We start from the raw sequence: 25,509 nt of genomic DNA, 5'->3' as shown, positions 1-25,509 counted from the left end.
TTCATAATGGCATTATACTAATATATAAGAAGCTACAATAAATTATTATATTAATATGAAATCTATTAATTAATTCAAATATTTTTTTTTTTAAATAAATAACTAAATTATTCTTGAATATTAACACTCATTATTAAAAAATATTTATTACATTATATTTTTTACATTAATTCATAATTTCCTTCAAAATTATTTAGAATAATTAATTATTAAACATTAAAAATAATATACATTGTTTGTTTAGTATAATGGTATAGAATGAGTAGAAAATAAAAGTTCTTTATCATATTTTTCAGTATGAATTGATCATAACAAATAAATATTTTGTAATTATGAGTGTTTTATTTTAAATATATTTTTTTGTTTAAATACTGCAGTATGAGTTATTTTATTTTTTATAGAGTTTTATATAGACTCTTTACTTTTATTATTTATAAGTGTAAATGTAAATATATTACTTAAGTATATAATAAATGTATTTGTTTTTTGTTATACTTATACATATTTTGAAAATGTAAACATTTTGTTAATAATAACATTTTAAGTTGACTTTTTTTAGAATAACCATGAATATGTTTTTTATAAGTTAGCTGAGTCAAGAATATTTGTCTATAATATTATAGTCACCTACTTTTGCAGTGTAATTATTTATTTTATTGCACATAAAAATATATAATAGTAAAAAAAAAATGGACCGTTCCGTGTTTTTGTCATTTAGGAGATGAATAACTTGTTTGCCGAAGCAGTGCAAGTATATGCTGTGGATAAGCGAGTAGATAATATTTATTGTATTTAAACTCTACTTCTGTTGACCATCTGTTCCAGATTTCTGTAAAAATAAACACAATTTGTTTTGAACATAGATATTTGTTTATCCTATGGTTATAAATGTATTATGATTTTATCTATTTTAAATAATGTGTAATGTAGGCTGAAATAAAATTGCAAAAAAAAGAAAATAATAATAAATAAAATAATATAACACGCACATACATATATTATAAATATAAATATATATATATATATATATTTATATTATGTTATAAGGCAGAAGAAGATTTTTAAAACATTTATTCCCAGAAATAGTTGTTAAGTGCAGAATAAGGTGCAATTTTTTAAGAATGTGTTTTTGAAAATAGTTGTTGTTTTTAAATCTTACTAAATACACACAATAATTTGTGTTACTAATGTGTTTCTTGTCTGATATCAGTACATATAATAAGGACAAAATAAAATAATTATGATAAAATAATAAAACTAAGAAATACAGTTTTTAATTACTCAATACTACAAAATAATTAATTAAAATTAAATGGTTTACTTTAAATTTGAAACCAATTTTGATTGATTATCCACATTAATTCAACTTGTAATAAATAATTAAAATTCAAAATTGTATCAAATCAAACACAATTACAAAAAAAAAAAAAAAAATAATAATAATAATAATAATAATAATAATAATAATAAATAATAATTATAGTAAATGTATGATGTTAAAAATAATATATAAATAAAATAATAAACAATAAAATTATATATATATTTTTATTAGTATAAAATAATGTCCCACAGCCACAGCCTCGATAATTTCTCTCCAGATAAATTTTATCAGGCAGAAGAGGAGTTGTTCAGCCCTAGAGCACTGAATAGTTTTGTTTTCAAGCCGCTTTGTTTGCCCAACTCAGCCCCGCTCTGTCATAACAAATATAACCGACATTCTTAAACTTTTTCTCTTCTCGCTCAGTATTTATTCTCTAGAACCCTTAAGTCTTTACAGGGTATTATTCGTTTACAGAGGTTAACAACTATTGAAAAGCATTTATTCTAAAATGTGTTAATAAAATGCTAGCTATAATTCTATTTTAAAACTTATTACAAAAAACTAAAATACACATAAAAGAAATAAAAGACTAAAAATGAGCAATAATATCATAGTTAATATGTGACATGCATTAAATGTTATTCAAATTAAGAGCAAATTTAAATACAAACAATAAAAAAAAATTGTAATTACAAACCTCATCTAATTTTGTTCCAGTAGAACTGGTATCATACTCCAGCGATTCCCTAGAACCAATCAAACGACTTGATCGGTTTCTCCTGTCATTACTATTTACACTACTAGTTGATCCACTAAGAATTTGTGCAACTTTGGCTTGTTTTACTATATCAAAAGCCTATGGAGATAAATAAAATTAAAAGTACATATAAACCTATACTGAATTAACTAAATTTAACAATGTATATTTATGATAACATTTATAACAATAAATTATTTAGTTACTATAAAATCTGTTGTAAAATAACTTGTATTATTTTTCATAGATATATTTTTATTATTTTTTTTATTTTCTCTTTAAATATTTGTGTTTTGTGATGGTGAAGACTAGTAGGTTTAAAGAATCTAACTGGCAACAACATATTATTAGATAACAAAAATAAATGAAACAAATAAATAAATGATAGGTAAAGTACAACTACCAAATATCAACGCAATGACACAAATTTAACATGTTTAAACATTTTTTTGTAAGTTATTAACTTTAAGGGACATTAAAATAATTAGGAAGTTTGTAACAGACAAATCATATAAATCAAGCATAACAACTTGGAACAAAACCATAATTTATATGGAAATAATTACACTTTACCACTAGTATCTTGTGATATATGTTGTAATTTAATTAAACAAAAAAAAACTTGTAAACCAATAAAAATTACTTAATTTTCTCTCTTGTATACCTCTTTTCTGGAACGTAATGCACAATCTTCAAGAGTTTCTGCAGCTTCATATTTTCCTTGTCTTCTATATAATGCTCCTAGATTTTTAAGTGTGGTAGTAACTGTTGGTGAATCTACTTTAGCAGCTTTATGCCAACCACCATACTCTGCATATGGTACTGCACCAGTACTTTTGTTTTTATTTTCTTCACGTTCTTCAGCCACTTGCCATATTGGTTTATTATCGCCTGTAACATTTATATTACTTATCCATTTAAAAAAAAAAATTGTTTTCTGTAGAATTTAAAAAAATATTTTTATTGTATAGAATTATATTTAACATATTTTCCTTACTGAATATTATTGGTTCAATTATTAGTTTTAATCCATAGAAATGTATAATAATGTTAAACATAGAATTTTTTTTTCAATTGTAATATTACAAATACAGATCTGATTGTAAGGTACAAATACATATTATTAAATTAAAATTAAAAAAACAATTGTTCTATGCATCAAGAATTCTAAAAATAAAACTTGATATCATATATTTTTACTTCGAAAAAAAAAAATTGTAGATACTACTGCTTTTTTTTGCCAACTTAAGGCGTAACTCATATTTCAAGATCTATTAGATTAAACTATAGTTAATTCTAGTGCAATAAAATCAAAACCCTATGAATGAAATTTAAAAATTTTGTTCAAAAATTAATAATGTTAAGTATTTTCTTTTAACAAACGCCACTTATGTACCAAATAGAATGACAAATATATACAAAACATACATAATTTAATACTGTCTTATAACAATACAATTAATTCAATTACTAAAAAGAAATTTTAAAACAAATTATACTTTGTACCCAAGACTATAAAAATATAATGTAAATTTAATATATAAAAGCCAAATGAAAATTTTTGATAAATTGTGGTGTTACCATACAATTTAAAATATTTTTTTACCCACATGCAACATAGCTAATTTCTATTCTTAACTTTTTAATATTAAAGTAATTAGACCTCTTATAAAACTTAAAAGTATGAATATCTAAGGCATCTTTTACTAATATTTTAGTTTTACAGCAAACTATAGACCTTTTTAAAAGTCTAAGCATCCTAAATAATATTATTACCTTTAAGTCTGATAATAGATTAATACACTCTAATAATAAAACTAACCAACAAAAAATTAAATCTGAATACTTGAATGCTTATTTGTTGAATTGAAAATGGTCGGTTGAAAACAAATATAAGTACAGATATCACTTTTACTAAATAATGTATGCAAGAAACATAGTCATTCGGAAAAAGAATAAATTTTAAATCAAAAAATCATGAATAATTTTAACAAATGTTTATTATCACCAGAATTACGAATTAGATTAATTCCATATTTTTGTATCACATTTATATTGAATTTTAAATTAAATTTAACTATGAAACATTTATAAATAAATAATATAAAAGCTGAATACCAAATAATAAAAATAAATTGCAAAAAACATGCAATATATTTAATGACTATTATCTATTTATAAAAAAAATTAATTTTTAAAATAAACCAATCTAATAGGCAAACTTATAAAATGTATAATAAAACTTAAATATATACCAAAATACTCAAAATATCTAATAATAGTAATAATGATAATAATAATAATAATAATAATAATAATAATAATGGATTTAAACAATTTATTAATAAGTATAAATAGTATGAGTAATCTTATATATATTTACATAACAATAATTACCTTTCTTTTAAAAATATATATTTTCATATTGATATATATTGATATAAACCAATAGTATTTTATTTTCATGTATGTATGTACATATTTATTGTTGATTAATAGAAATTATCCAATATTATTTTTTAAATATTATAATGTGAACCAAATATTTTGAAAATAAAAAAAGTATTAACAAAACCATTAGAAATATTTAAAAAAAAAATTTCATGGTAATCATAGGAAAATTAATCAAAAGTATCTGTTTCATGTTTAGCACTTTCAACATGGTTATCAACTATGAATTGTAAAAATCAGTTAAAACAATTTCAGTTATTTATGTACCACATAGTTAATAAACATAAAATTTTAAATTTGTGCAGAACCCATGATATATGAAAGTTAGTATATAGAAATAGTCTTAATATCATCAATAAATATTAAAAAAATTATATTAAAAATATTAACTGTAAATAAAATAAAGTCAGTCATAAAAATTTTATACTAATAATTTACTACTAAATAAATATGATTTAATCTTTTAATATTATCACTATATAAAATTAATTTTTATATCTACTACAAATATAGTGAAAAAATATGTAAAACATAAAATTGGAATATTATTTATAAAACTAAAATTTTTAATGGAAATAAAGTACTATTGATTATATTTTATTAAAACAATTAACATATTAAATAATAGAAAATACTTATACCCTAAGAGATTGAATATCTTTGGTTATAATATTAGTAAAGAGATTCAATGTCATAACAAAAAATAAAATAAATTTATATAATAAAATGATACAATTTAATTGAACATTAAAAAATATAATTTAAGCACCATGCATTGCAAACTAAAACTTGAATATTTAATATATACTATAGCCAAACAATAATAAAACAGATCAATATAATTACGAAAAAAAAAATTATAAAAACAAGACTTTAGTATCAGCTAATATATCTTTTAGGAAGTTACTTTTACTTAAATTTATACCATGTAGTACTTTATAATAATATATATGTATCAGATCTTATAACCATACGTAGTTATAGGAATGTATGTAATCTACCCTGTAACCTTTCTTATTCTTAGAACTTAACAAATTAATAGTACATTTTTATGCTTTGGAATTATTATTATTAGCCATTGATGCCCATTCCTTTTCGTCACCTAATAAAAAAAAATGTAAACAGTACGTTTACCTCTCTTGTTTATAAAAATTTAAAGGGTTGATAATTTACATGCATTTTAAAATTTAATGTTTTTTTAAATATTAGCACAGATACATACATTTTTAGCATTAAATATCTGTTTAATGATTAATATAACTTTTTAAATTCTTAAAAATTTCAATAAATAAATAACTTACCATCAATTGTTCCAAACTCTCTTTCGTGAGCTCTAGTTAACACTTGTTTGTATAGTATTTCTGCTTCCTTATATTTCCCTTGTTTTAAATAACAGGAAGCTAAATTATTTTTGGTTTTAGCAACATTAGGATCATCTGGGCCTAGCTTCTTTTCGTAAATTTCTAATGCTCGTTGATAATATCGTTCTACTTCTTCATATTTACCCTGAACATTAAATTAATTGTTAATTTTTGTTAACCTTTTATATTATAATTATTCAGTTAACTTTATTTATCAATAAAAAATATTTAAAACATTAAATATAATATACTAACAATACAAAAATATGTTTTCATTTTTATTCTTTCTATAAAAACAAATAGTTTATAATGATAAAAAAAAAAAATGCAATTTTTGAGTTGTGAGTTTTAAAGTTGTTAAAAAATCAAATTAAGTAGATTTCTACATCATAAATACTTCTTTTGATTTGTGGTTAAATACTTATATTCAGGAAAGATTTTGTTCAAATAACAGATACCAAGTACTATTTTTCAAGAGTAAGTAACTTAAAACAACTATATAAATAATATTACAATTTCTTTTCTTTCTGGAACTTTGTTAGAAAAAATGTATTATTTCCTTCAGTAATTCAATACTGAATAATGTATTTCACAATAGCCAATGGTATATCCAAATCATAAATGTAATTAAACCAATATTTTTGAGAATAGATAAAAAGTGAAGAGCTCATTGATAGCTGAGAATAAAATAGATACTTATTTTTCTCAAAACAAAGTATTTAAATAAATGATAATATTTATTTCAAAACAGTAAAATTTTAATATAACAATTTTTCTTTTTCTTTTTTTTGTGCACAATTTTTTTCTATATTTAGATATTTAATTGTTTCTGGTATTTTAAAACTATTCAATTTGATCTATTATAAATTGAGGTAATCAGGACGATGTTACAAATTGCTGATATGTTACTATTTCACCTTACTTATCCAAAGTATTTTAGACATTTGTAAGCAATTTGAATTGTGTATGTAAAATAATATATTACATAATTGTTGATTAACAGCATTAAATTCAATTATGAACTTGGGCTTTAGTAGTTTACTTAAAAAAAATTTCTTAAATTTTTTTATTTTGTGTCTATTAAATTTACTTCAATTAGTTATTCTACTAAGAGTTCTTTTTCATTGTATTGTTTGTGTTATCAATGTGTAAAGTGCAGTTCTTTGTGATTCATAATACAACTCACAGCAAGATCAAAAACATCATGCTAAGGAACCTTTGACAACATACTTCCTATTAATACTATCCTCATATAATTTAAGTCCACATCAAAACATTAATAGTTAACACCCTCCTTAAAAGTAAAAATCTAGATGCACAAATAATTAGGATAGTTTCAATAGTTAGAATAAATACTTAAAAATACATTAAATTAAATTAAACAAATAAAGTATTTGGAATTTCAAACGTTGAATCCCGAGAAAGTACAAGGAATTATGCAGAATTCCAAGGAATTAAGTTAAAGTCTAAAAAATAACAAGGAAGTTAATAAATTCAATCTCAACTGTAAGTCTGGTATACACTGATTTAGTCAGTGGTTTATCTGTTAATATATTTATATTGAAATATATAAAACTAAGTTATAAAATTAATTACTTGATTTTGACAAAGCAGGGCCAAGTTGTTTAATTGTTTAGCTACATCTGGATGTCCTTTACCTAGTACTGCTTCTCTGATTTCCAAAGCTCTTTTACACAATGGTTCAGCATCTTTATATTTACCTCGTTTTCCATAAAGTACTGCTAAATTGTTTAATGTTGCTGCAACCTAAGATATTAATATACATATTGAGTATAACATATAATTTCATAAATATATACATAAAACTATAAACTAAAACATTACAGCAGGATGATTTTCTCCAAGAGTCTTTTCACGTATTGCTAAGGCATCATTTAGTAAATTAGCAGCATCTTTATACTTGTTTTGATCTCTAAAAATTAAATTTATATAAGTTTATGAAATTGTGTTAAGGATAAAATATTAAAAACGTATAATTTTATTTATATGATAAAATTAAGATGTTAAAATTTAAAATTACCTATAGACAAGAGCTAAAATATTCAACATAGTAGCTACATCAGGGTGATCATGGCCTGATGTTTTTTCTAAATCTTCCAAAGCTTGTTTACATAATGGGACAGCAACTTCATATCTTCCTTGCGACGCATACTGAATCACTAAATTATGCAATGTCCTTAAACGTGCTGGAATTTCATAGCCAGCTCCAGCATTTACTTGTTGAGCAAACTGTGATGGTGGTGTAGGTGATAACGCTAATATAATTAAAAATAATTATTAAAACATAAAAATTGCTAACAACTTTTCTGAATCAGCCTTAAATTATACAATTAATAAATTAATTAAAAATTTTAATAACAAACCTTACTTTTTTATTTATTTAAATATTATGTAAAAAAAATACATGCTTTCATACAACTTACTGTTTCTTTCTTCATTTTCATCGTCTGGGAATAAATCAACAACTGGATCATCATTTTTAGACTTTTCTTGTTTATTTTCCGTCTGATCTTCAGTCTAAAATTAATTTATGAATACATTTAATAATCTAAAATCCAAAAATTTGATTTATACAAAATAATAAATACCTTATCAGCATCAAATTTACTGATAGATGCCATAAACTCTAAATGTTTATTTTGTTCATCCAATAATGCAACAGCTTGTTCAGAAGCTTGTAACTTTTGTTGTGTGTTTGCTAACTCGTCTCTTAGCCATGCATTTTCTTGACAAAGTCTACGAACCTGCGTTCTTAATTTTTGTTTTTCTGCTTCAACATTTTGAAGATGGGAAGCCAAAGCTAACATAACCTAAACAGATATTTGTTTAATTATAATTCACTATTAATAAACTTTTTTAACAAAATTATCTTTGATAAACAAAAAACAAAATTGTTACAAAACTAATAGATTCTTTACAATTCATAATTTATTTTATAAAATATATATAATATACATAATGCTACCAAAAAATATAAAAAAATACACATTTTGAAAAATAGTCAACAATTTTTATAATTGTATATTATTTATTCTCAATAATTAAAATTAAAATATTAATGAGATTATTATGCCATTAAATAATATTTAATTTTGGTAAAATTTTTAAGAAATTTACTGTGAAATATTGTCTATCTACTTTATAATTATATTTATTGAAAAAAAAAAGAAACTAAAGCTTTTTTATTTAACTTCTAACTATAATAATATGTGATGGTAGAACACAAATATTAACTTTATTAAATTTGTTTAAAAAATGGATGAATTACAGTAAAATTAATAATTATTATTTACTGCTGCTATAAGAATATAAATATATTATTCAATAATTTTTGATATTAGTAATATGACACTATACTATTATAAATAAAAATTAATTAAAAGAATCCAGTGTTTTGATTTTGTCCACTATTTTTATTTTTATTTTGACAGCATTTACTTAATTATTTTTAATGGAGCAAGAGAATATATTATTTTAATTTTTACTTTAAAATATAATTTTAACAATTTATTATAAAAGACATTTTAAGGTATAAAGAGAGGCAAATAATGTAAGTACATTAAAGTCTTTAATAAAATAAAAAAAAATCTAACCTGAGCTTCTCCAAGACCTAATTCTGTCATATCTAAAGTTTTTTGAAGCATTGATTGCTTTTCTTCTGGTTGCATTGTATTTTGACCGGAAGGGTTATTAGATGCCATTAACTCATTTTTCAAGGCTTCCAATCCTTGGGCAACAGTCTTTATACCAACCATCATTTCTTCTTGTGACATCACAGTCATGGTAACTAAAAATAAAATTTTGTAACATTTAGTAATATATATTGAATGTATTATTAAAGTACTACACCTTAAAAATTAGTGGACTTGATAATAGGACTATAAAATAAAGGTTGAATAATAAGGTAAGTTTATCACTGAAGACAAAACTTTTATTCATTTGCAATGATTAATCTCGTCATTTCACATTGATTACAAATGCTGAATACCAATTAATGTCATATACTTAATAATTCAATTAACAATAGGTTTATAACTCAGTCAGTGATACAATTTAAATAATAGTTTTTGGTCAGCATTATTTCATAGATATGTATATTTATTAGTTGTACAGCAATATTTTAAAACCTATTTTTTTCATAACAGGAACAATTACTTATTTATAAATAAATTCATCAATAAATGAATCAAAACAAGTACAGCAACTTCCTAAGAGTGGAAAGTGGTACAGCCTCAAATAAAACAACATACTATTAAATACTTGTATATAAAATTAAAACTAACAAATACTTCTATTTAAAATCTAATATTAAATTGAACAAGTAAATAAAAAAAATGTTAAATAAATCTTTGGTAAAATATTCAGAAATTTTTGAAATTGAGATTTGATCACAGAAAACTAATATTCTAAATAAGATATGAAGAACTAAGGCTACTTAGTTATACTGATACTAAAGATGTATAAGAAATCACAAATATTAAAAAGAAAGAAACTAGATATATCATTACTATATGGGAACTTATTTTAAAAGCCTAATAGACTTTCATATTTTAGTTAATTCACTATCTAAGTATTTTTAGCATTTCATATTTTATAAACTTAGTGATAAACGCATTAAAAACATTAAAAACTATATAGGACCAAGTTATCCCGCTTTTACAATCAAATATATCTTTATAATATAGATCAAAGAAAAAATATTACTTTATCAAACATAGCTTATATAATTAATAATTAAAATTACAAACTAAAGATTTTTGTTAGACTTATTTACTTATGATTGTTTTAATACTTATTTATAAATCAATTACCTTATTTTTGTAAAACTATTGATTAGAAAATATCTAAAATCTTTGTCCACGATATTTCGTATTTATAAACTGTTTCACGTCCTTTGCATATTATTTATTCATTCTAAAAAAAAAAATCAATAATTTTATATTAAACAATAAATTAATACAGATAAAGTAATATACTTAGTTACCTACACTATTTGACAATATAAGTTTTTAAACAAACATTAAATGAAATAAATAATAAATCATAAATATTACAGATTAATGTATAAGACATAATCACATTCACATTAATTATTTTATTGTGACAGATACAAAAATAATCATCATAAAAGTTGTTAGTTTTTTTTTTTTTTTATGGTCATTTTTATAACATCGTAAACTACAAGATAAACTGTAAGTATAATTAAAAGAAATTATATATTGGTAAAAGCAGTAAAAAAAGTAACCAATTAGAAGCATTTAAACATTATACAAGCAAAATTGAAATCTAACAACCTAATGGGTTAATAAGTATGAAAAGAATATTATCGATTCGAATAAAAAAAATGTAAAGTGTGTGTATACCTTACTCGAATGTTTTACATCGAAGTCGCCACATCTAAAGGCACACGTAACTAATAGACAGTAGTTATTATAACATACAAGTAATTAATTACTAATTACACATCTATAGTTGTAAGATTTTACGAACAATACAATGAATATCAATATTTACAGGTGAACGAATTGAGAAAATCCTTTCACATATCACGTATATTGGAAAATGAATTGGAATAAAATAAAAATGTTGGATGGTTTTGGTTTAAAGACTGTGGTATATTTTGATGCACAATAAGTTATGACATTACAATACCCTACTTAGGGTTGTTCTTATCAGCGGCTATACGACTATCGATTATTGTTATCCATAAATCATTAAAATACTTAACATTATTAAAAGAAATTATCATGTTTCTAAATTTGTGTACTATTTAATATTAACTTATCTATCGATTAACTTTGTTGTATAATAAACTAAATATTAATTATACTTTAGCATTTAAACTTGTGTTATGAAGAATAATCGAATGATCGAAGAATAATCACAGAAATTAGTATCGATACAAATATGCGTCTGTTATAAACCACAGTATACCATGATTTGTATATTATTTAAAATGTTGTTAATGGTACTTTCAATAATAACCTTAAATTTTCGTCTATATAGTGTAGTAGTGTCTACCTTTAGGTTCTGAATATTCTGAATTCTGATATCGTTGAGTTTATAGTTTGTACCATTATACAATTACAAAATACAAATATAACAGATTGTCAATACGCTTATTAGTTATTAATGTTATTATAGTTTTAAGTGTTTATACGAGTATGCCGTATTGCACGTATACTTCAGCGTTTGCTGTGTTTACTGGCGTTAGTTCGTTGTTATTTAACTAAATACTATTCTATCCATTTTTGATCGGCATTTATTTCCAATTCGTATGTTTTATAAGATACTGCGTAGTATTTTATATCTACCTATAACTGTTTATTTCGCCGGTAGTAAATCCTAAATCTATATATTTACATTGGACCTGATTGTAGTGCTGTGCGTTTTTCTTTAGTTTGTTTTTATTTTTATCTTCATACTCGTTTATAATTATATATTAAAATTTATATAGTGAGTTATGGGTGTATAATTTAAAGGTAAGATTTTAATGTTACTAAATCATAACGAGTGAATAATTAAAATTATAATAATTTACTGAAATTAATTTCAAATACAATTATCAATTTAACAGTAGGTAGTAAGTAAACTATATACATAAATATACAAGAATTAAGTTATATGAACACTTCATAGTGGTAAATTTTCATTTAAATAACGGAATTACAACACAATAATATAGCTTGTGTTCATCATGAGCATATAGAAATAATGGCTAAGAATACAGTTTCACTATAAAATATAAATACTGTATATACTGTGTATCTAGATACTGACTATAGTCTAAACCAGTGGTCAGCAATTAAATTCTATGGTGGTCCAGAAAATAAAAAATAAAAAATTTCGAGGGCTAGTAAAAACTCTGATATTAGTTAATAATTGTTGTATTATCGTAACTATTATAGTAAACAGTGATAAACAATAAATACCATCATAATCTCCAAGTATATCATAAAATAGAAAAGATTTATATTTATGTGCGGAAAACCAGCATTATTAAAAAATACTTTTTGCAGCATGTTTATTTTCCTTCCACCTATGATTTTACCTATAGGCTGCCTATTGCCGACCCTTGATCTAAACACTGAACCTATAATAGAAGCTATTCATAATATTCTTGTCTGTGGCTAAATACTGTGTCCAATTGCTATATATAATTTGTACTTAGAAACTGATCACATACTGGTTTTATTTATCTATGACTGGTAGTTAGAATTATTTTGTTTGTATACCTGAAAACTATGCCTATTGTACATTTTTTTTTTTTTATCATTGTTCAGTATTTAACCTATGTTTTGCCTACTTTAAACAAACAATATTTAAGTATTTAACCTATGTTTTGCCTACTTTAAACAAACAATATTTAATAAAAAGTTCTTGTTTATTATTGCCCTACTACCAACCTGTATAAAATGTATCACCCTGCCACTAAGTAATCATCTGTTGTACTGTGATATATTTTATGTAGTATTACAAAATTTTCAAATAATAGTAATTAATAATTATAATTATTTACTTTACATTATAATATATTTATCAACCTATATTTCATAGTACCATATAAAAAAAATTAACAGTTTTCAAAAAATCTTTAAATATTATTTATTTTATTTGTTCAAACAATAATTTTTGTTGTAAAGATTGAATGCCAGAATTAAATATTATGGGAAATAGTCGATAAAAATTAATTTTTGATAATATTTTAAAATAAGCCAATATTTAAGATAGGTATAAACATAATCAATTACATACAATATAGTTACAAGCCGAAAATATACTAACACATTTAACAAAATAAAATACAATTTTAGATACATTAAGTATTTATCTTTTTTTTCTTTAATAGATGGACTTATAACCTAGACTAACCTACGTGTAAATTATAATAAAAATGCAGAAATATCGTGATTTTAGATAAAAGACTGCTGATGTAAAATCACTTGGATGGGATGATACATTTTACAAAGGTTGGTGACAGAGTGATAACAAACAAATAAAACCTAAGTTTTTTTTTTGTTTTGGTTTTACAATTTTACAGTGAGTTATTAAATCTTTATTTATATATATACATTGTTTAAACTACTTCAAACTCCATCCATGATAAATCAAATCATTGTGTCTGAGTAGTTTTACTCTGTATTTTTAATATATTAATATATTATTTACTCTACCGAGAAGTATAGTTGTTATAAAAAAATAATATAATTATCACATTATCTTTTGTATTTCGTGCACACAATTACAAAATTACCTATTTTTTATTGTTATCTAATAAATTGACATAAGATTTATTACAATCGTTCCCAATATTCAATATTTATTTAAATATTTGAAAGAGTAACGAGATTTAATGTATTATAGTCTCTTAAAAAATGATCAAGTTAGGTTAAGGAAGAAAACTTATTTTCACATTTGTGTAATTACTAATCATAAAATATATTTTAGGGTGATCTTTATAATTTTCAAAAATGGAAAGAGGAGGAAGAGGTATGAGAAGAACTAGAGGTGGTCGTCCATTCATTAGAGGTTTTTATAGAGGTAGGACACCAAATAGAAAAGGAACTCGCCGTCCAATGGGAAATAGATCAAGACCATCCAGCTCTAGAGACAAGTATGAATCATCATACAATGATAATGATCGAAGTGATTCACGTGAAAGATCTTGGGATTCTCAATCAGGCACTGACAAAGATACCTCAAAAGAAAAACATGATGGAGATGATACTTCACCAATCAACAGAAGTAAATGGGATAAAGATGAAGACCTTGGTGAAAAAAATGATGAACGGTATTCAGATAAAAAAAGTTATTATAACGATACAAAGTATTATAGACGTGCAACTGGACACCCTCATAGAGGTTATAGGCGACCATACCAAAATAATTATTGGGATAGAAGTGATCGTGGTAGACACCACTCGCCACAAAGTCAATATCGTGTAAGACCCTATAATTCTCCTTCTAGGCATAGACGTTATTCACGTTCTCCTGATAGACGTCGATCTCCAAGTAGATATCGTTCTAAATCACGATCTCGATCTCATTCACATTCTAGCAGATCCAGACGCTACGCTTCTCCAAAACATAGATCGCCCAAGAGAAGATCTCCATCACGACGACCTAGGTCACCTAATAAACAAGATCAGTCTATAGAAAAAACTCAGGCAGTAAAGAATAATTCTGATGATGAAAACAATTCTGATGATTTTGTTGAAAAGTTAAAAGCCTCAAAAGGTTCTAAGACGCCAGGCAGGGTGGAATATACAGAAAAAAGTGATGATGAATATTGGATTGAAACTGATAAAAATGATACTAAAGATACAAAGGATACAAAAAAGTCTAATTGGCCAGAATATTCTTCTAAAGGATCTAAAACTCCTGGTCGAATAGATATTTCTAATAATGATAAAGATGAGCACTGGGTAAAATCTCAAACTTCCAAAAATTCAACAAAAAATCTATATTCTAATAGTTGGGATGATTCTCCTATTCGAGAGGAATCAATTCCTAAGGTACCAAAAACACCTGGTAGAAAAGATTATTCTTCTAAAGATGATGATTACTGGATAAATTCTCCACCTGAGACTAAAAAAGATAGAACTTCAAATGACTTGTATTTGAACAAGTCAATAAATAAAGATTCTTCAGCCATGTATGTACAAGAATTAAGTTCATCTGATTCTGAGCCAGAAAAAAAAGTTACAAAAAGAGCCAGGTCTATGTCATTAACTAATTCTGACAAAAGTGATACTCCACCGGTAAATACCGAACAGTCCAATAAAATAGGAAATCGGTATTCTCAAGCTCCATCTTCATCTTCCAGAGGACTAAGTACTGTTTTAAAGGAACCACCACCTCCTGCAATACCTACTACACCCAACAACTTGCCAGTATATAATTCACAATGGCCAGGAATACAAAATTCTGCTACTACATATCCAACTACAAATTATGGTCAATCTCAACCAGCACAATTCACAGCTTACCAACAACAACAACCAGTTCCTGTAAGTACTATTAATGATATAAATTTTTAAGATATATGTAACTAAAATATTATGTATTTATATCATAGACCATAGTTAAATGATTATTCTAATAATTTACTCCAGAATTTGGATAATATATTTAGGTGGTATCTATTTTATACTTTGAGAAACAAAGCAGAAAATCTATGTTTGAAAATGGTAAGAATTATAGCAATAGTTTGAAAAAAAAAACAAAATCCCAAAAATCATTGATTAAATGTTTTTAATAACAATAATATTCAGATTTGGAGTTCAAATTAATATGTTAAACAGTATTTATTATTAATTTTGAAGTTGCCAGATATTAGAAGACACGTGCTAAAATTGTTATTGACCACAAACCTAAGTATCTAGAATTATTTTTAAAAGTTAATAATTTTTTATCTTTAAATTTATTATTCTACTATCTTATATAATTAAATTTTTCAAAATCTAGATTCAAAATACTCAATGGTACCAACCAGGCTACCAGCAATATGGAACACCATTCCAACAATTTCAACAATATGATCAAAAAACTGTTTCTTATAATCCAGTACATACTAATCTTGAATCAGTTGAAGTAAGTTCTCGACCAACATTTTTTTAACACATGAATTATATATGTAATTATATTTATAGGGTTATCAATCTACCAATCAAGGATTGTATAATATAGATCTAAAACATGTAGATATAACTAAACCTCCTCCAATCATTACACCAATTACACCAGGTATATTAGTGTTCTTAATAAAACTAGGTAATATTTATCTGTATTCTTTTATTATAACGCTCTTTATCCATTAGATCAAACATTTTTTTATTATGTTATTTATTGATAATTTCTCTCTATGTTTTTTTAGTTTTAAGATAGTTTTTTATTTTTCTGTATAATACTACTATAAGTTATGGATATTTTTTATTGATGAATAACAAACTTAAGTACTGTTATTTATTTATTAAACAGTAATAAATAATAATACAAAAAAAAAACATTAAAATTATTTTTAAGACCTATGTAATAATACTCTTTACTGATTATTTTGGCTATAGTACCAGATACACAAACTAAAAGTTCTCAGGATAACATTTTTGAAATGCAGCGTGAAACATATACAACTAAACTTTTTAGTTTAAAAAAAGAACTTGAAACACTACAAATACAGTATGACACATTTAAGTTGGATAATACAGATGGTCGTTATAATAATGAATTAAAAAAGAATAGAAAAGCTCAGGTATTATTTCATTGTTAACTTAAATAGTATGATTGGAGTATATAATTTATTAATATCTAATATTTTATTAAACGTTATTATTTTTAAACACTCACTGATAAATAACAAAATAATATATAATTGTATTTGTTTTAGGATGATGTAAATGGAAAAATTAAAGGTGTAAATAATATTCTTGAAGTATTAAATACAATGATTCCAAGAGACTCATTGAAAGAAATTAAAAAAATTGAACCGAAAAAACTAGTAATTACTAGAAATACAGTATATTGCTTAATTTTATATTAATTATCTTATTTTATTTTAGACAATAGAATCTGAGTATATAAAAATCCCTACAGAAACTTTACAACAAGAAGAAGTTTCTAATATTCATAAAAATCGTCGTCGCAGTTCTTCTTCGTCTTCCGTGGAAATAAAAAAAAAACGTAATAAATCCATTAAATCAAAAAAATCTTCTAAAATACATGATTCAGAAGAAGAAGACACTGATTCTAAAAAATCATATAAATCTAAAGAATTAATTGATACTAATAAAAAAAAAAAACGTATTGAGAAATTACCTCAATTCAATCATGTTTATTGTGATTCATGTATTCACTGGTGTCAGCCATGTAATATTTTTCCAAAAACTGCAAAAGAATATTTAACACATTTACATAGTGAATCACATAACAAAACTTTGGAAGTTAGTGCTTTTTAAATAAGATGATAATATTTTTTAAGTAAAATTAATTTATCAATATCTCTTGTTTATAGGAATTAAATGTTGTTGAATTACCTTGGCACGATACACTAACTGAACCTACTCAACCTGAGAAAAATCCTGAACTACCTACAAAACGAGTACCTATCAAAGGTAGGTATTTTATGACTGTTCTGGGTTGATAATTACATAGCAAGAAGAACAAAATAATGTGTACATAGTTTTTATACTAAACAAATATAAAGATCACTTTGATCATTATTACATTTAAAATTTTAAAGTGAAGTAATTTTAATTATTATTTTATTTATTAATTAATACCAAAAACAATAACTTTTTCGTATGAATTTAATGATGCTAAAAAAAGTATTTGTCATACTTCATTCCAATGATATGGAACAAAAATAAAGTATAAAGTTGTATCATAAAAATGTTTTATAAATATTCTTATTTAAAAAGAAATTAGAATTTTTAATATGTTAAGTGTATTTTAAATATTTTGTAGGTTTGGAATTTTTTATTGGAACTAAAGCTTGGTATTGTAAGCTTTGTGACACTTGGATTGGAGATCTTCATTGTGCTTCAGCACATTTTAAATCTAAAGAACACAATGACTTATATGCGGTAGTTATTTTGATAATAATTGATTATATATTAAGTATTTATGTTTATGTGCTTATAAATTATAATATTAGACATAACTATAACTTTAGCCACTTAAATTAATAAATCTTGTATATACTTATTTTTTATACCCAACTGATTAATTCAACACTTAAATTTTTTTGAATTTTTAAATAAATCACTCCATTACCCAACTCTTTGTTGGGAAGGGAGCAGACTGACAAATACTCTGCCCTGAGAATAACTTAAAAGTTCACAATTCTCTTTTTTTGTAATATTATAGCAAAACATTTATTAACAAGCAATTATATTTTGCATCAATTTTTATTCTCTTAGTAAATGGTATTTTGGCCTAGAATATCTATTTGGTTTATGAAAATAATCCAGTCTAATGAAAATGTCTAGTTTTACCTAAGCTTTATAATTTAATAAATCAAATGCTTGTGATCGATTACCTAATATTTTTAAGTTGTTAGAAGAGTTAAATTTGTTTATAATATTATACATCAAAAATATTAAATTTGTTAAATTATTACTATTTTTACAAAAACTTAAATATTCTTAAAAATAATAGGTATTAAGTTAATTGTTTGAATTTAATGTATATTAATAAAAATATAGACTATTACTTTTTATAGTTGATGTTTTGATTAAAGCTTTAATCAAAAATAATACAAAATATTAAAATCTTTGAACTTAAAGAATTATATTATCTTGTTATTAGGAACTTATTACAAAGGAACCAAATTGGGAAATTGACTGGCTTACGAAAAGAACTCGTGCATTTGAAAAGTCCTTAACACAAACAAGTACAATTAAGTATGATACAATTAAAGAAGATAAATCTAAAGAAAACATTTCTGAACTCAAAGTTGAAAAGTCTTTTTTTGAGAAAGAGCCTAGAAAAGAGAGGGAAAAAGAAAAACTACGTGAAAGAGATAGAGATAGAGAAAGGGATCGAGAAAAGTATAAAAAAGAAATAAGTCGTAAAGCTACAGATTTAAAAAGTCAGTTAAGTCCTGTCAAAGAAATTAATGATACAAATAATGTATCTTTATCAGATTGGATGAAACCAGTTGATTTACCTGTTGAAAAAAGTATGATTACTTTAAAGGAATCTGTTCAAAAATCTAAAGACAGATTACATAAAACTAAAACTGATGAAATTGATGAATCTCGTAGATCTGGCTCATCTAATATGCATGCAGTTAAAAAGCAAAGACTTGAAGAACCAAAGCCACCTAGTATATATGAAAAAAAAGACGAAAATATTAATTTATCTCATCGTACTAGCAAGATAAAATTACCATTTATCGGGAAAATGCCGTTTGCAAAACCAATTACTAAAAAAACAAGTTCATCTACTAAAAATATACCCAATTTTACTGTTGAGAGTACAACTAATGAACCTAAAGAAAATTTGATGGAATCTATAACGGTACAAAAAATGTTAATAGAAAAAATGATTACTACCGCAAATGAAAAAAAGGTAAAGTATTAACATAATTTGATTTATAAAAAAAATTATCATATTTAAGATATTCCCTTTTAGATAAATATAAAAGTATTTTTTTTCACTTTTTATTTGCGTATGGCACTTATGTCCAGGAGTAGGCTTGAAAGCCTAGTTAGGACACCTATTTGGCAGAATTTTTAGTTGGGCACCCTTAGGTTTCACTTAAAGATTATTTAAATAAGATAATAGCAATAATAATAAATGATAAAGTTTACAAGTGGGCAACTATTGTTTTCCTTTAATCTTCTGAATTAGTATAAATCAAATATTATTAAATTCTTTATTTAACACATATTTGTAAACATTTAAAAAACATTTTTTTTTTTTACTTGATTAAACTGTCCCTATGAATTTTATTTCTGATAATAGTACTAAGATTTTTTGTGTTAAACTAATTTTTATACACAAACTATAATTATTATATAATTTTATATGATTTATTCAGATCTACTTGAATTAAACCACTTAACATTTTGTAATTGATGGTTAATTTTTTGTAATGTAATTGTGTTTTTACCGTTAATGTGTCACTTATTAGTAATTTTTGACAAATTCTAAATTAAAGTATGTAATTAATTTTTCTTTAGTATTTAATAGTTATTTATGATTAAAAATACTTATACTATTACATAATCCATAATTATTGTTAATACAGTATGCTGTTTAATTGTTAAACATTTTACCATAATAATATAAAATTATAATGTGTGTTAGCTAGAAATTTCCAAAATAATTTAAAGCAATCATAGTCTTTTCTTGAAATTTTTCAAAAATATTAAATTAAATCAGCTTGAAATATATGTCTTTCATTGTGACCACTGTCTACAAAATATGTCTTGACACCAAACCATATTTTTATGATTGCTAGAATAACATAATGATACTGTTCATTGAGTAATGATAACAAATATAAGTCCTAGATAACCTTGTCTGAATATATTTCAAATTCTACTGCACATTTGCAGTGAATAATGGGAATTAAGTATTTTTATTCCCTCATTGAACATAAAAATATCTATAGTCATATCTTTATTCACAGCCAAAAATAAAAACAATCTTCGACCATGATTTTTATCATTTTCAATGAATGCATAGCCATTATTTTGATATTTCTGAGTGATTTGGACTTTCATACTTTAATATTGATAATTATAGAGGTAGACAGTGAGTATATTACCTAGATGAGGTACAAAGCAGCATATTGTATTAGCACCCTTACATTAAAACTTATATTTTATGTTCTTAGCAAAGACAGTCTGTATTATTAAGAAAAACAAGTTGAACATTTTTTTTTTAAATTTAATATAACAATTTTTAGACTTTGTTTAAAGTATATAAAAATTATTTCAGATTGAAAAACATATATTACCTGTTGATATGGATATTGATGATGATAATGAAAATGATGCAATTGTAAGTTCAGAAACTGATTCAATTGAAACACAATTTAATCGTTCACAACAATCAGGAAATCAAATACATCAGATGTATAGTCAACCACATACTACAAATACATTACCTCAAGATTTAAGTACTGCATTAAATATGATTTTCCCCTGCAGTGAAACTTCTTCGGTAATACCTTCCATAAACACACCAATTAGTTCTCAAGTTCATAATCCATTGGTTCATCAACATTATAACATGGTATATAGTGAACCAAATAACTTAAATGTTTCTCCTGAAAGAAAAAAAAAAAAGAATGCTCCATCTCAACGAAAACGTAGGCACATGAAGAAAATTATGGGTAAAGAAGAAGAACCTACAAAAGATGAGTACGATGAAGATGATGATGATAAATTAGAAGTCCCAATTATTCAGGGACCTAAAGAAGAAAATATTAAAAAATTAAATGGCAATGAATCTGATGGAGATGAACTTGCTATGCTTGGTATTGATGCAGAAGACATGGCTGCACAATATTATTGAAAAGAATCAATTTTATTATGTGACAGTTTAGTGGTGTTCCTTATGTATATAAATGTATTATATATCAATTTTAATTTTAAAACTACCATTTAAATAATTTTTACTGATATTTTGCTTGAACAAATCTTAGGTAAATTAAAAAAGTATATTATCAAATATTATAGCAATAGTAATGTACAAATAATTAATTATTACTACTGTGGAAGTGGTAAAATTAAATTGGATTCTATTGTTTCAATTTTAAATACATCATTAATTGATGTACTAATTTGATCACTATATATTTTCTAATATGTATTATTTATTACAAATAAAAATATGAATTTTCATTTTATATAGCCATAGCGTGGAGAAGAAGCTATATAATATAATCTTGCCATAACAAAGTTTATTGATTGAGAAAAGAATTTGTTGTTGTATTACAAGTTTATGTTGGGTAAATACAGCAAAGTACTGAAATCTCTTAAAAATACAAAATCAAGACTTATAGAATTAAAGAATACTAACGAGAAAAAATGTTGTAAAAAGGCTATCAGTATCTTTATTTCATAACATGTTTAAACATATAACCACCTATTTATTATAAAATTTATTTGAAAAACTTAAATAAATTGAGAACAAATTATAAGTATGAAATAAATTGTATGGTAGTTCAATGGAAATTACATTGAATAGATATTGGATATTAACAATAATAATTCTAAATCATATTTGTATTTGTATTTAGAATTTATTCTCGATTTTAATTATTCATGCCAGCTGATAAGCCGATAAGACTACATCAACTTTGTCTTTATATTATTTTAAATGTTGCTTATGCATATTAAAATATTGTTGAAATTAGCATCAAACAATAAAAACTTATTGATTCCTCTAATTTTAATTGCTAAGGATTACCAATTGTTGGGTTCATACACTCCAACATTAAAACCCCAAACACTAAAATTATCACTAAGTATCTTAATACAAAGTCAACCAATAAGTGATAATATATTAATTCGACACAGACCTTAGTAATTAGCTAGAAAGATTAACTCAGGACTTAGATCTTACTTATGTTCCTGACAAAACCAATAGGCACTATAATTAATTTGTATTGTTTATAAGTACTTGAAGAATGGAGTCGGAAACTTGTGGCTCTTTATAGTATGCCTTAACATTAAGATTTTAATTTTTTCATAAGTATATGTTACAGGCAAAGTAAATAAATTGGGCATTTTCTACGTCTGGACATCTTATATCAGTCAACATAGATAATATAATATTTAATAGTAAATTATAGTCAAAATTGGCTAGATTAAGCACTGATTATTATTTGTAGATTTGAATTAGCTAGTGTGTGTTTTTCGTCTGTTCTAATCGGTTTTAAAGGAACATTTTAGATATCTATGAGGTTAATCCTCATAAAATTAACTTTTTAGTAACCCTGAATCATTTGTTTAGTGTATTTCAACTGTGTACTAACTTATAATTAAAATGTGAAAAAGTTTAATGGAGATTTAAATGATTTGTTAAAAAAAGTTTCAAATAATTCATTTTATACTAAGTAAAAAATTCCATGGAAGCAGTACATGCAAAAACAAGTGATACAAAAATTAAAAAAATTATTTTATTTTCTAATGTTATAAATATTATAACATGATAATATTAAATATTTTGACAATACTTTACTAAATAAATATTATGTTATTTATATTTCCCAATATAAAAAGATCATTTTATATAATGCCCAGGCGTTGTAAAAAATGCCCTAACTGTATAGGTACTTTGCCCGTAACATATATATAATACAAATATTTATAAATTAATACTTTTTTTATATAGTGTACCATATACGTATATAAATATATCTAGTGATGTTTTTATCTGGTTAAAATAAGGTCATTCAATAATAATCCAGAAAATTGTTATTTAAAATATTATCGAATGCTTATCTAATATAATTCGTAAACTCGACGCCGTGTAGAGTCGAAATGTGACTTACAGCTCTAAGAACATTATGGTTTTATAAATTTAAAAGAAATAAAAGAAATGAGTACCCCACGACTCCTGGACTACACAATTAAATCCAAATTAATATTACCTTTATATTATTTTGCCTGAAACTTTAAATTGTCTACATTTATTGATTTGGCAAATTGAAAACTTTCCCAGATTTTATTTTTTTATGCTAAATATCATTTTATATTTATTATTGCAATTTTATATACCTATCTCAGTGTTACTACGTAGGTACCTACTTATAAATTAATTAAAGATTACGCATTGTTATATACAATTACGGACTATTTCAAAAAATATAATGGTCATAAGTAGGACTCGGAAGTTATAGAAGTTAAAAAAAAAGACAAGACATGCATACAATTTTTTTTTAAATATCCACAATTATTCAAAATTATATATATATATTAAAAAAAAAAAACATTTAAAGTTGTTAATATTATGCACAATATAGATTTAAAATATGGCAGAAAACTGACTACATTTTATCAAACTAAAAAATAACTATTGAATATCAATCGTCGTATACTACAATTCTACTAATGAATAAATAAATAAATTTACGATAAGTCTATAACTTATCAACGAAAAAATAATCAGTATAATGGCACAACAGAGATTATACATTGCAGTTTTCAAATAAATATTTAACTGATAAACTGTTACGATAAAAAATACCAACGTGAAATAATATAAAGTATTTTTTTTTAATCTACATTTTGACCTAGGCAACTACGACCTAAGACCATTATTTGTGGATAGGAACAGTAGGTTTTTTGTGTAGGGTTGGAACACGTGTGTGTAGGTGGTGCACCATGGATTCGTCACCAGTGACGCCGGCCGATCCTTGACCTCAGAACACATTAATTACTGAGGCTACAATATTAAATCTTATATTTAATATTATTTAAAATACTTAGTTTGGAAAATGAATCAATTTTTGAAAAATATTAAATTTTCTATTTTTAAGCTAAGTTAACCCTGGTATAGGAGTATAGCTTAGATTTCTTAAGTGGTATTACACATTGAGAGTATACTATAAACCAATATGCAACTATTGCAACTTTCAAGACTTGTATTTAAAAAAAATCAAATATTTTATAGATTTTACATATTTAATAACTAATTTTGTTAGTTTTTAAAATTACTTTCCAGGAAATTTTTAAACTTGAATAGAATCAAAAAATCATTAGGTAGTTGATTGATTGATTTGTACATAAACAATTATAATTTTGATGAATATTAAAACTTCCAAAAAGATATTATTAATATGAATGACCTAAACACTCATATAAAAACAATGATTTGAAAAATTATATTATTTTTTGCTCAACATTTTAATAAAGTACCTAAAATAAGCTTTATAAATTATAATTATGCATAATAGCAATAATTATATTCTTTTAAGTAGATATCTTATTATGCTTCTTTAAACTCAGGTAATGCTTAAAATATTAATTAAACTTTTTAATACTTTATATAGTGTTAGCTTAAATAATCATTTTTTTAAAAGTAGGTGTCTACAAATGTTAATTTTAAATTTTAAATTATCAAGAAGACTCACTTAA

General features: G+C 23.9%; 2 protein-coding genes across 6 annotated transcripts; one reads left to right on the top strand and one right to left on the bottom strand.

The window, feature by feature from the left end:
- Positions 1-622: 622 nt before the first annotated feature.
- Positions 623-11,521, bottom strand: LOC112592638 (kinesin light chain). Of its 3 annotated transcripts, none has more exons than XM_025336781.1 (12): positions 11,278-11,520; positions 10,726-10,828; positions 9,508-9,701; positions 8,503-8,724; positions 8,338-8,431; positions 7,935-8,169; positions 7,739-7,826; positions 7,490-7,660; positions 5,834-6,038; positions 2,746-2,972; positions 2,022-2,180; positions 623-829 (listed from the first exon to the last, which is right to left on the bottom strand). In XM_025336781.1, the coding sequence occupies exons 3-12, from the start codon at positions 9,694-9,696 to the stop codon at positions 800-802; spliced, it is 1,620 nt and encodes a 539-aa protein (XP_025192566.1). In that variant the 5' UTR covers positions 9,697-9,701; positions 10,726-10,828; positions 11,278-11,520; the 3' UTR covers positions 623-799. The 3 variants fall into 3 exon arrangements, with proteins under 3 accessions (XP_025192566.1, XP_025192564.1, XP_025192565.1); XM_025336779.1 differs by lacking the exon at positions 623-829 and adding an exon at positions 1,523-1,695 and having other exon boundaries at positions 11,278-11,521; XM_025336780.1 differs by lacking the exon at positions 623-829 and adding an exon at positions 1,523-1,695 and having other exon boundaries at positions 11,283-11,521.
- Positions 11,522-11,929: 408 nt separating this feature from the next.
- Positions 11,930-22,589, top strand: LOC112592594. 3 transcript variants are annotated; one of them, XM_025336699.1, is made up of 11 exons: positions 11,930-12,396; positions 14,363-15,924; positions 16,382-16,507; positions 16,567-16,660; positions 16,981-17,165; positions 17,301-17,411; positions 17,473-17,853; positions 17,925-18,024; positions 18,377-18,495; positions 19,220-19,984; positions 21,362-21,940. In XM_025336699.1, exons 2-11 carry the CDS (start codon positions 14,386-14,388, stop codon positions 21,938-21,940), a joined length of 3,999 nt encoding a protein of 1,332 aa, XP_025192484.1. In that variant the 5' UTR covers positions 11,930-12,396; positions 14,363-14,385. The 3 variants fall into 3 exon arrangements, with proteins under 3 accessions (XP_025192484.1, XP_025192486.1, XP_025192487.1); XM_025336701.1 differs by lacking the exon at positions 11,930-12,396 and adding an exon at positions 13,776-13,884; XM_025336702.1 differs by lacking the exon at positions 11,930-12,396 and having other exon boundaries at positions 14,386-15,924; positions 21,362-22,589.
- The last annotated feature ends 2,920 nt before the right edge of the window (positions 22,590-25,509 follow it).

Source organism: Melanaphis sacchari, unplaced genomic scaffold (assembly GCF_002803265.2).
Source record: "Melanaphis sacchari strain LSU unplaced genomic scaffold, SCAv2.0 Contig182_pilon_pilon, whole genome shotgun sequence".
Taxonomy (NCBI): domain Eukaryota; kingdom Metazoa; phylum Arthropoda; class Insecta; order Hemiptera; family Aphididae; genus Melanaphis; species Melanaphis sacchari.
This window is presented reverse-complemented; position numbering and strand designations above follow the sequence as displayed.